General features: G+C 40.6%; 1 protein-coding gene across 4 annotated transcripts in view; it reads right to left on the reverse strand.

Annotated features, from left to right (window-relative positions):
• Positions 1-13,465, reverse strand: part of arnt2 (aryl-hydrocarbon receptor nuclear translocator 2) — a 108,548-nt gene that overhangs the window by 82,067 nt on the left and 13,016 nt on the right. For all 4 annotated transcript variants that reach the window (XM_084006993.1, XM_084006992.1, XM_084006995.1 and 1 more), the window contains exon 2: positions 7,914-8,025. In XM_084006993.1, coding sequence (XP_083863119.1) covers positions 7,914-8,025 — 112 coding nt within the window. The remainder of the gene's footprint in view (positions 1-7,913; positions 8,026-13,465) is intronic.

A 13,465-nucleotide genomic window follows, 5' to 3' on the forward strand; every position in this document is an offset into this window, starting at 1 on the left:
GTTATCCTGATTCCTGAACCCGAACAAAAAAAACATGTGAGCCACCACATGCCTTGTGGTGTGGCTCAAACAAACACAAAGCTAATTTTTCTCATTGGGGGTCCTCATGCAAAGATGCAAATAGACACACATTAGCCCCGGTTGGAGTTGATGAGGCAATGCCTCGCCTCACATTACCTAACCTTATTCAGGTTTTTCACCTCCTGTTTACTTGACGGTCATGTAAAAGAGAAAACAGCTTTAGCTAATGTTACAGGCTCTTGTTACAGGCTGTAAATTGATTCAGTTATTTCTCCACACTGATGTGAATATACATTTTTATTATCTTAATGGCTTATTATAGAATGCAATTCAAGCCAATATTAATTAATATGAAATAAATAAATGAGGCAATACATCTATAAATAAATGTAAACATAAATACACATTTAGTTATTTCAATGGAGTTGCATTTTACTATGCCACATTTAAAGCATATTACTCTATTGATTAAATAAATCAATGTTGTAACCATTTCCATTTTTAAGTTAAGTATTTTAGGAAAAATACTGATTCTTCAGCTCATAGAAAGGGTTGCTCTGTCATATAGTAATTCAATTAAATGTGTGATAGGAATCCTTTAAGGTCCAATATTTTTTTTCAGTCAAGTTTTTGATACTAACGGCACTGACGTGGGATACATAAGAATAATGTGGTGGTCTCTTTAAATAGGCCAGCTGATGCTAGTAAGAATAGGGACACAGACAACTAACATTATTTTAATGGGAATATAAAAGCTGCATGTAAAGGGGAATGTTAGTGGAATAAGAATTTTCTTCAGTCATGTAAATAGATTAAATAAATTAGAAGGAATGTTGTCTTTTTAGGAATAAGAGCAAATAACTGCATATTTGGTTACATATTTGGTGTATGTTAATGTAGCCAGAGAAAGCTCTGACTTTCAGCTCAACCTACCTCACAAACCCACTAATCTTGCACACACTTAGACTACTTCTCAGTTGGTATGCATGATCTACCTGATGGCTTTATGCACCATGGCAGCAACAGAGGGGGCTATGGAGAGGATTATTCTGTGTCTGTTGTTGTCTTGGGATCCGCTTACTCTACTACAACCTGGCTCATCTACACACACAGCTCAATAAATAAAGCAACAATGACATTGACAAGATGAGTCTCTGTTTCCTCCCTGTGCCATGTTTATTTGGCATGTTGCCTCGATCCAGTTCTCTATTATTTATTCATGTTTATGTAGGCCTAATGCCCATGCATAGCTTAACTGCTTAGCTTGGGCCCCTGAGGATTACATTTACAAGCTATTGAACTCATGTGCTGCTGCGGCCCCAAACCCTATTGCCAAACCTGAAAATGCCATTTTCATGTTAAATGAGGCTCCATTCATAATAGAGTTTGAGGGGGTTTTTTTCTGAAAGCTTTCCGTCTAAACTGAAACTAAAAAAAAATAGAAAAGTGGTTGCAGACAAAGAAATGTGATTATTTAAATTAAAAAACAACACTGTCAAGATTAGAGCTGTAACAATTCAATTAAATTATAAGTCAATAGCAGAAATCTATTTTCAACTCCTTTAATAAGTTTATTGTTTTTTTATTGTTCGGTTATCATGCAAAAATGCCATGATGGAATCTACAATGGAAACTAAAGATCTGAGTTTTGGACAAACCAATACTTTTATGTCCCCTTGGGCTCAGAGACATTTTTTTTGTTTATGTTTTCAGACACTAGACAATAGATTATTGATAATGAAAATAATCAGTAGTTGCAGTGCAAGTCAGAATGAACATTAAAGCTATGGTCTACGATTTGAAAGGTTTGAAAAAAGCATCCCCCCCCAACACACACACCCCTCCCCTCCGAGCTTGTATCGTCCTCCCCTCGGAGCTCTCACGAAGCACACACCCCTAACGTCTCCGTCGAACAAATCAACAATACTGCAGAGACAGAAATAGTCTCAACACCGTCTAATAACACAAAAACAAACTAACGGCAGCTTTCATAGTCATAAGCCAGCATCGGCATGAAAGTAATCTATCTATCCACAATAAAGACGAAAGAACTCCAGGGCTCTCAAGTTTTTAACTTAGTTCAGAGTGAGATTTTGGCTGACTGTGCAATGCCTTTGCGTCACAGCAAGTTTCGAGAGACGGGGCGCCGCCTCCCGCAAGCTCTCGAAAATCTTTAAAACTGACCTTTGTCGATCTAAAATAAAGACAGATTCAGAAACTGCATAGCTTATTTCTCACATACAATGTTTTCAGAAACACATTTCGGTGAACTATTTGCGTAAAATAAGAGAACGTTTTTTTAATTATCCCGGTAATTTGTCTGCGTGAGAAATACTAGATGTGACGTGTGAGGGTGTGAAAAGGTTGAAATGCGTGCGACTTGAGAGCCCTGCTGTTCAACAGAAACTCCACTGTATCAGCATCGCTCTTCAGATCCATACACTCTTAAAAAAAAAAGGCTTCTGAAAAACCCTTTCCAGAAGAAAGGGTTTTTCAAGGGTTCTTGGTAACACTAATGGTTCCAGTAAGAACCATTTTGATCCAGAGAACCCTTTAAAACCCCTTTCCTGAATAAAGGGTTTTAAAAGGGTTCTTGGTAACGCTAAGGGTTCCAGTAAGAACTATTTTGATCAAGAGAACCGTTTTTGGAAGAAAGAGGTCTTCAGGGATTGTTGAAAGCATGGGTATAAGATCCTGTGTGGCCAGGAACATACTTCCTGATAACACTTACCAATAATGGTGCAAAATACAATTCCTCGTGACTACTGATACAAATACTTTTCATATCCATTTTTTTGTTTATTTGTTTTTTTCTTCTTCTCCAGATTCTGTTGATCAAACTGTAACATAATTGCCCATCTTGGGATTTGAACACCTGCCACCCAGTCTAAAGTCACTGGCAGTAGGGACTGAGCTAACCTGCTAACTGGGTGGAGTCATCAGGTCCACCATACTAGTCTATTACCTTACACCTTCTGATCAGACATGCAAATAATGGCAGTCCTGAAACTGAAATGTTCTGTTACCAATTTATTTTCACAACCATTAATTATAAGAAAGCAAGACCTTCATCAGCAAATCTTGTTGACCCAGGCAAAGATTAGCTGTGACTGGGATTTTAACCACGACCCACCTAATCTAAAGTCTGTACCATTACCCACTGAGCTATCCAGCAGAATGTGTAGATCAGGGACTCCTCTGACTCGCCACACTCACTCACACAGCCAGGTTGACAGCTCCTTCATGTCAGTGGTCAGACAGAGGGAGCTGATCATGTGTCTGTTTAGCTCTGTCTGTACAATGTGTGACTTCTGCTATTAGGTCACATGTTCAATTCCCATGTTGACAGATATCATACCTTGCTGATTACACTTCTAGACAATTAGCTCAGTTGGCTAGGAGCTGGTTCTTGGTGCCAGATGATGTGGGTTCAAGCCCCAGAAAGGGTGATAATGGTAATACATCAAAATACCTGGTAGTCTTTGTGAAACAAATGTACACATTTTTAGAGCCATGGTAGATGATGTTTGACAAAAACATATCACAATTTTACCTCAAAAACAGATTTTTTTTTACAGTGGTTTCAAAACTGCCTGTGCGACAGTGAATGGCTTACTCAATTTGTGAAGCCACAGTTGAATTGGCACTTGCCAATTAGCTCAGTGCGATAGACAATGGTCTTTGGTTCCAGAAATTTTTGGATTTCTCTTGTTTGTTGCTCAGAATTGCCAAAATATGCTAAAAATAGCCCGGACCCGACCCATCGCTGTGCAGCAGCTATTGTGTTTATTTTTTTAAAGTTTAGTTACACTACTCCAGGGGTGCCCAACCCCGGTCCTGGAGAGCCCCTGTCCTGCATGTTTTAGGTTTCTCCCTACTCTAACACACCTGATTCAAACGATTTTCAAACCTGTGACAAGCTTTAGTTGCTTGATAACGAGCACATCATTAGAATCAGGTGTTTAAGAGCAGGGAGAAACCTAAAAAATGCAGGACAGGGGCTCTCCAGGACCGGAGTTGGGCACCCCTGCACTACTCCCTTCTTCAGGAGGAAATGACACACAGCAAAGAAGTGGCTGGGGGAATTGAACCCTGGGTCCCTACAGCAAGGATATAACCCCTCTTTCTGGGGCATCTAAGTGAGCTGTACGACTCACTGGACAAAGGCTTTTGAAAGTTTGTTACAAGTCACATGATCTAGAGTTACAGTTTGAGGTTGTGAGTTCAAGGCCTGGTTGATGCAGAGTTAATGCCGACTGAGGTGATGTGTGGATTAGTGACAGACAATTTGAAAAATATTAAACACTTATTTTACAGACAATTTTACTCATGTATTTGTCTCTTCCTCCTCATACTTTTCCATGATCGGCCTCATCCCATGGCTGCTGTACCCTGCTTACTGGCTTAGTCAAGTTGTGAAGCTGCACATAAGTTCAGTGATAGAGGAAGGTCTTTGACGTCAGAGGCCAAGCCTTAACTGATGCAAAAATCATATTGTAATGCTGACTTTGGGGCTACCGCATTAGTGTTTGTTGATGCCGGGAATTGAACCTTAATCTCCCAGGGGAAAGGGTGAGGTTTGGTGTGTTGGGCCTGCGAGCTGGCCCCATGGCGGTTGTCATGTGTGAGTTAAGAGCTGGTTGCCCCATGGATTGCACCATATAGTCTGGTCTTCACCCTCTACAAACCAGGTGTGACATACCAATAGTGATTACTGTGAACAGAACAGAACAAAGAAGAACAGAAGAGAGAGAGAACAGAAGACACTTCAGAGAATCAAGGTGAGCTAAATATAATATCTAATTTCAGCATGCTTGACCCTAGCTGAGGACTTTTACGGTGAAAGGTGGACTAAGCATTTGTTTCTTGTTATGTTTTGTTCGTTTGCTTTTTTGTTTGTTTTCTTGTAGGAATGACTTACACAGCTTGGACGAAAGTCAAAAGTGTGCCATTGGCTTGAAAAAGAGGGTTTTGCCGAGAGTTAATACGTAACATTTTGAGTACTTTTTGAGTTACATAACACTGAAAAGTATTTTAACATGATTTAAATCAATGTAAAAACTTTGTGGGGTTCCCTCACTTTCTCATGATTCTGTTCCACAGTCACAATAAGTACGCACAGTATGTACTCTGATTCCTTTCATTGAACCATGCATTATTTTATTGTTTGTAGATAGCTTACGATAAGGCACAGTAAATGCAACTAGAAAATTCCCCCGTGGGAAATTTTGAAAGGGCCACGGGGGCTACTGCCGGAGTTTATATACATTATGATGAGATTCTTCGAGATTTCAAACGAGACGGAGTTGTTTTAGAGGCAAATACAGAGACTGCTTGCTAAAAAACTGTCCCTGAAAGGAACGCGCATCAGCAGTTTTGCATGAATTTACCTCTAAAATGGCTCCGTCTCGTAACGTTACTTTATTATCACATAGCATGGTGAATGTGCGTTTTACTTTATGGGCTCATATATTTCACTTTATATAAACTTTATAAAATATTGACTAATAAATCAACTAACATATAATGAGGGTCATTTCCTTCATTATAATATCATACAAACCAAACCTTAAGATACGAGTACAAAGTTTTGTCTTGTAACATTTTACTTATATGTGGCTTAAACATGCCATGTGACCTGTAAGCACATTGACCAACACAGTCCAGACATATACTAGGCTTCACATAGTCTTGTTAAATTACCATTCATAAACTGTTACACTATCCGTATCACCCAATCTCTAGTATGCAGGCTATTATTATAATTACATTCAAGTAAAGAGTCTGTTATAGTGACAGCTTAAATTAACACCTTCTGGATGAAACCCGAAAAACAAACAGTCCAATTGAATGGAAGGACTGCAAAACAAAACACCAATACTATGATAGGTTGCTATGGTGATGAAATAAAATACAATAAATACAATGATTTGGTATCTACTATGTATTTATTTATTCTATTAATGCATGCAGCTATAAAATGCAGCTTAGCTTTCTCCTAATATTCTAAACTGTAAATTGTTTCTCCTTGAGGGAGAATCGTGACATGGGGGTGGAAATTGTAATCGATGGTGATGCTCCATATATCACCTGCCTCTAGATCAGCGAACAAAAACTGTCAATAGTCTGAAAAAAGTGGGTTGGGGATTTCGTTACTCTTTAATATTCTTTTAATATTTCTCTCCATTTTCTAAGGGGCTATTTTTGCCTCCTAGTACCATGCCTGAAAAAAAAGAATCTAACAGAAACACTGAATAACAGAGCAATACCAGGTTAATAAATGACGTGCACCAGGATGCTTGTTTTCTAAAAAGGCTGCAGGAAACTAACTTGTAAGAAGTAGAATTGCAACTTTCTGAAAAAGCAGGTTAGCTGTTACATCAACCATTCACAGTGATGAAGCAACTAATTAATATGTGGCTTGACTTTCAGTTCCACGTTGGAAGACAACAAATACAGCATTTGAAAAACTTAAAGGGGAATACCACCTAAATGAAGAATTCCAATGTTATTTCCATGGCCTCAATCAATATCAGTGAACATGAGCTGCTCTCCCTCCTCAAAGCCATGAAACCAGACCTAGTCAAGTCTCAAACTTGAGAATGCATCAAAGTCTGGTGCTCCATTAAGAATGACTCTCAATGAACCAGAGAGCTACAGAATGTTTGTTTTCAATTGTATTTTATTGAAGCATTCTCGTGAAAAATTAAATGTACCATGTACTCAGAATATTGTCCTGGCTACTCTCTGTTATATATAACATGTCTATGAAGTAGTTCCACACTTTGTATCTGATGACAACATATATTTGAGTTTTACCACCCTAATCCAAACACTAGAGTGATAAAATTCAAAGATATGTTGTCATGAAATATATGTACCTGATGACAACATATATTTGATTTTTATCACTCTAGTGTTTGGATTAGTTTGTGTTTACTCATATGTTTTGGACTGGGGCTGATCATAGTAAGACATGTTGCGAGAAACCTTGCTTCTGCAAAAAACTGTTTTCCTATAGTACAGAGTTTTTCTGATGCACATGAAAGTTACAATATTCACAACCTTCACTAGAAACTCGTCACTAAATGCCCGTCGCTAAAAGCCTGTCGCTTAATTGAGTTTAACGTTACACTTATGTATTTAGCCACGGTAAAGTGAGCTAGCAATAGGGCTGGGCAATAAAATGTCGATATAAATCATTCCTTCCATGTTTTCACAGACTAGACGAACAGCCAATTATAATGAGTATAGTGCCGTGCTGAACCAATCCAATTAAGTTAGGTTGACACACAGAACGGACGGAGAAGAAGCAGCTGGTAGCACACATGCTAATGTTTACTCTACGGCAGCGGTGCACATCAGCGTGTTAAAAGCAAACATGACGTCGGAAACATTAAACACAGACACAGACGTTTTTAGTAGGGGTTTTTTTTTTGTATCTAGAATTTTGTTTGTATTCTGTAACAATTGAAATGTTCAACTTCAGAGAGAAAATAAATTATATTTAAACCAAAACTAACCTTTTCATATCTTCATATCTCACTAAGAAGTAAAAAGGAACATTTAAGCTTGACAGAAATTAATTAGGAACATTTTAAGAAAAAATTTGATGAATATTGTGACATATCGATATATGTGTTTACGTGTGTTTGCGTGTTTACCAGGAGATCTGGTCTTGTGATGAATTCATTGTTCCCTATGGCATGCTTATCTTAACATCCTGTAGTGTGTGATGCCCCATTGCTCTCAAATCTTGTAGTGTGTACATGTTTGCGATTAGAGACAAGATCATAGGTGGATATTCTACGTGTGATGCAATTAATTTAAAAATCCGTTAGAATTTGAAAATCCTGTAGTGTGAGCACGGCATTACAAGTGAAGATACTCACCCTCCTGATCTCCTCTTGCCCCCGCGGCCTGGCACAGCTCCTCCCATCCTCACCTGACCACCTCCAACTGCCCCTGGCATCACCACTGTTCCCGGCAACTCGCTACCCATCTCTGGAAGATACAACAGGCGTTTACATTATTGCAATCAGTTGATAATAAAGCCAGTCAAATAAATGCTGGCTGTGGCTGCTGGATGTGTGCCATTATGGCTGAGAGCTTCCTCTCATATTAACCTTTCTTTGTCGGTCAATGTATAATTTTCCTTCTTCTCATACACCATTCCATTCTATTCACCTTGCTGGTTTCCCCTTACAACTCTCTGCTCTATTCACTCACTCACTTATTAAGCCAGATGCAATGGATAGGCCAAACAAACGCCCCAGTGCACCAAGTAATCTAGTTAATATTTGATACAGTGTGCATTCCTTCCCCTCTACTTCTTTCCAGAGAAAAGCACTCACACAGCAGTGCAGTCCTCCATCACTCATTCATGCAATGGGTTTAAACTAGGGCTCCAAACTAGCATAATCTGATGAAGAGACATCTTCATGTGACAATCAGTGCGGTCATTCAGCCTGGCAGGAACACCACACTGCTGCCTTTCTGCTGTCTAAATAAGCACTCTATAACAACACTATCGGAGGCTACTATCTATGATGCACTTCCCCATTTCAAAGTGTGACACCATTAGGGAGAGGTACAGAGTACCGGTCATTTTTGGGTGAGTACTGGAGTGCCGATAAGCTTCAGGACCAATGGTACCGCTTAACGGTATTTACGTTATTTTATCTCCTTCTCCTCCTTCTGTGTTAATGACGAACTGAAAGCTGCTTGTCATTTTCACTGTCTTCTAATGATGCCGTCACGTGGCTGACATTGAGCAATGATGCTGCGTTTGTGTATGCTGTATGTGTGTGTGAAAGACAATGATGTGGGCTCATGTTACAAGATTGAACGAGAATGCAGCTAAATGCAACATATGCAAAATTGTAATCGCGAGTAAAGGGAGTAACACCATCAGCATAATGAAACACTTCCAAATAAAACATAGTAGAAATCTAAAGTAGTGTGGCGTGTTGACTGCATTAGCAAAGTGGCTAACGTTAGAAACGTTACGTCTTCGGGGCAGCATCCCAGCCAGCTCGGACTCTGAGGGCCCTAGTTTTGTGGCACAGCGCAGGGTGGTGCAAGGTGGCGGAGCTGGCGCAATGCAAGTTTCGATCAGTGCAGCCTTGTGCACGGTCAGTTTGGCAGTTTGGTGGATCACCTGCCCCAAGATGGGGGTGGCGGCGCAGCAGGGGGAGGCGTCACAGATTCAGCTTGGCGCAGCGGAAGTTTCGTGGAAACAAGCCCGCCAGCTCCAACCTGGTCTACTCTTGGCGCAAGGCGAATTACAGCTGGCGGAGTGGCAGTTGGGCTCACCGGCGTGCAGTGCGCACACATCACCAAGACCTCACATGCAGGTTTCCACAGTTCCAGGCACATTTTAATGCAATAAATAATCACAACAAACACTACATAATGCAACTAATTGAATCAACACGTGAATTTATATCTATATAGATTGTCCCGTCACATCTGACGTCAGATCAAAGGCGGATGGCACGCGTAACGGAAACTCAGCCTGACTGAATTAACACAGCTGAAACTTGGACCAGAAACGCGCAACTTTGCTGCAAGCTGGAACCGGAGTTGGGGCTGCAGCTGGTCTGAGCGGCACGCGAGGTCCCGGTGTCCCGCCGTTCTGGTGTTGGAAGGGGAATCCGGTGCAGCTGTGGAGGGCAGATGATGAAGATGGTGATGATGATGATGTATGGCCCGGCCGGCTCATGCGGGCACCGGGTTCTCGCCACCATTATGTCTACTGCTGTGCTCCCTGACCCTGTTTTGTGATAGACATGCCTAAAATGTGCCTACAATTTCTAATAATATCGGCATTATTATTGCGTGGTGGGAGGCGGCGCTGCTTCTGTCATTGGGTTGTCAAGTTTCGAAACTTGCACTGCACCTCGCCTGGCGCATTAAAGGTGAGGAGAGGAGCTCATTTGATTGGTGAAGATCTGAATCGGCTTTGTTAATCCCAGTCCACGCCTTGTCTCCTCCTCGTCTCCCACTCACGCCTTCTTCTCCTCCCTCTTTCCCACTTGCGTGGGTGGGAGTGACGGGAGGAGTGCCTGCGCTAGACTGCACCGTGCACGAAATTTGCGAAGTCCAGGCGGACACACCCCATCGGCGTGGCGCAGGTGCGCTGCGCCCCGACTGCGCCTGGTCTACGAGCCTAGGGCCTTGAGAGTCCTCAGGAGGTTTCCATGTTGTTCGGCCATTTTGAAGACTATAACTGCCAAGGAGGGACACAAACGCCTAAACCCAAATTCGTTCAGAGCCAGCATGCATGAAAGGAGATCACATCAGTGAGAGGTGCTTCCGGACATGTAGGGTGTGCGCATGCAGGACCGACTCTCCCCCAGGGCGGACAGTGACTTTTACAGATTTTTTTTATCCATCCGTGGCACACGGACCTCGGATACGGGCACGCCCACGTCCCGCTGCTCCCCCCTGGAGCTCCCGGAGAGTGACTTTTACCAACTCTTACCGTGACGCATTAATCTCTGGGATCCCGGGCACTTAAGTAACATTTGTTTGGGTTTGTTGTGTGTCTAGTTGTTAGCTGATGCTATACGCTACGACATAGTAATGGAAGGCTACCAAAAATAAACCAAAAACATTACTACTACATACAGCACATGTTTGTTTGAAACCTCATCACCTGAAAGAATACTAGTGAAGTGGTATTGAGCGACGTGTTGTCATAGCTTTTTGGTAACGGCTACCGCAGTTGCAACAAGGCGATGCGCTAGAGATCACTATTCGTTTGAATGCAAAATACAATTTCACAACTAGATGGGAGTAATTCCTACACACTGTCTCTTTAAGAATGAGAAGCCCAAATTCTCCATATGTCCCAGAGGGATAGTGTGATCAACTGGGTGTTGACAGTTAAACAGTTCCTCTTTCTGTGTGTCAAAGCAAACCAGATTACGTTCAGGAACATGTGAGGCTGAGCATGATGGTGTTATTAGCATCTACAATTATAAATAGGGAACTAGTAGATCTTTGTAAACAGTGATGACGTATTTTCTGTAGTACCTCTGTCACATGTGACCACTAAAATCACAAAGAATATGGATCATCTGGACGCATTCTCTGATTATTTGACTGGTTTTCGAGCAGAAAGCAGGCTATCTGACATTAATAGGTTAACAATTTTAAATGTGGTCAGTTTCCTGAGCCATACTTCCTGTACGGAAACAACATGGACTAAAAAAGAACAACCCAGTATCTCAACTAAAGAACAACCCAGTATCTGTACAAAAGAACAACCCAGTATCTCTACTAAAGAACAACACAGTATCTCCACAAAAGAACAACCCAGTATCTCTGCAAAAGAACAACCCAGTGTCTCTACTAAAGAACAACTATCTTGTTCTATTTACGTTCATGTCCAGAACCTTCAATACTGATGTTTGTGTTCTGGAGCGTCGTCATGGCGACATTCTCAGTCATCATGTTGGAACTCCAATGATATTATGAGTCTCAAAGATTAGTTTGGATGATGTCATCAGTCCAGTCAGTCTGTTTAATGTCTGTGTTTTGCTTCAAATGGCATCTTCAATGAGTTTTTTATAAAATGAAGAACATCTTTTTTTACATTCCTATTCTGACATCCTACAACAAGTTATCGTCCAAGTGTTGCCTTAACTTTTTCACAAACCGCCGTGAGACTGTTGTAAGTTGACAATACCTACATTCTTTTAATGCATGTGTTGGAGGCAGTGTTAATTTTGGCAGCTATTTTAGATTTAGTCTTAGTCTTAGTCTTTAGACGAAAATGCTTATTAGTTTCAGTCACATTTTAGTCATTGTTTACCTTCATAGTTTTAGTCTAGTTTTAGTCGACGAAAAGTAAAAACATTTTAGTCAACTTTTAGTCACTACTTTGCGTCTGCTTTAAGCTGCCGGTCCATAACTTGGCCTATGTTGAATCTGTTGTCTCATTCTTTTCCTATGGGCTGCATGTGGCGAGCTATTACACCAGGACAATTCCATTCCATCAAGCTTCTAGCTGCTTCTGTCTATGAAATATGGATATTATTTTAGGTAGTGTCCATGGGCTGTTTTGTTGCCAGGAATGTTCCTTTCCATTCCCTGCCCTAAATATGTGTGTATATAGTGTACTTCTTCTGTGCCATTTATGTATTTAACTTTCTCTATCACTACAATAACTCTTTGACCGTCATTTGCTCTGCTGTGAACTCCTCCGTGTCTCCTGTTTGGGCAAACACAACAACTCACGGCCAAGCATAAATCAGGCTTTCCGATTGGCTGTAAAAGTCGCTACGGGAGCCAATACGAGCGTCTGATTAGGGTTGTCACGATACTAAAATTTTCAACTCGATACCGATACTCAGGAAAATATTCGATACTCGATATCATTTTCGATACCACAAGGATGAAAAAAAGACCCCAAAATTTAAAAGAAATATTTTTATTAACAAAACAAATGCAAAAATAACAAGTTTCAGGTCTGAGGTAGTGCAAAAAATAAATAAATAAAATAAACAATAACAATTGGAACAATATTTTGAGGTTGTAAATATTAGGCAAGCCTGATAAAAACTAAATTAACTTAAGTGTTCCTTCCTTGGCTATGCTTTATATACATAACAATAAACTAAATGACACTAGCCAAACCAGTTAACATGAACATTACACTCTTGAAATGCTGTATTCTCAGCAGCTGCACCTGTTACAAAAAAAGTGGTGGTATCGATACTTTTGAAAATGAGTATCGTATCCGGATACAATATTTTAGTATCGATACTTTTTTGAGTTTCGATACTTTTGACAACCCTACGTCTGATACATAAACGTAACTCTATACATCACTAGCAAGATGGCGGATGAAAATAATGATCAATATACATAACAAAACGGAGAAATGCACCACGGAGATGAGGAGACATCTAGTCACATCTTTACAGCTTTACACATTCGTTTTGTTGTCAGAAATAAATCGCTCACATGGGCAGGAAGGGTACCGTTGTTTAGCCCCGTTTCTCTAGTTTAAGTTGTTTTTGAATGTCCGTAGAACACACCATTAACATTTTAGTCCCGTCCCATCTCGTTAACGAAAACGAAGCAGACATCTCGTCATAGTTTTCATCATAAAGGATCTATTTTTAGCTCGTCATCGTCTCGTCTTAAGTCATAGAAAAAATGCTTTTGTCTTCAAGGCTCCCAGCTACAGTGGATCAGAAGCCTGGTTTTAACTCACATCTTCAGACAACCAAAATCTAAAAAAGCCCTGAGGTCAAACACATAAGCCTGTGGGAAAACCAGAGATGTTGCATACTTTCTCCTTTCCAATCACTGATCTTCCTCACACAGGGTTGTTTCTATTCTCTCTCTTCCCTGATATCCTTTCTGTCTTCCCTCTTTTCAGAAACCACCACATCTATCAAACAGCCTCAGAACATTTTCTATTCAAAGA

The sequence above is a fragment of the Eutrigla gurnardus genome (assembly GCF_963514095.1).
Source record: "Eutrigla gurnardus genome assembly, chromosome: 1".
Taxonomy (NCBI): Eukaryota; Metazoa; Chordata; class Actinopteri; order Perciformes; family Triglidae; genus Eutrigla; species Eutrigla gurnardus.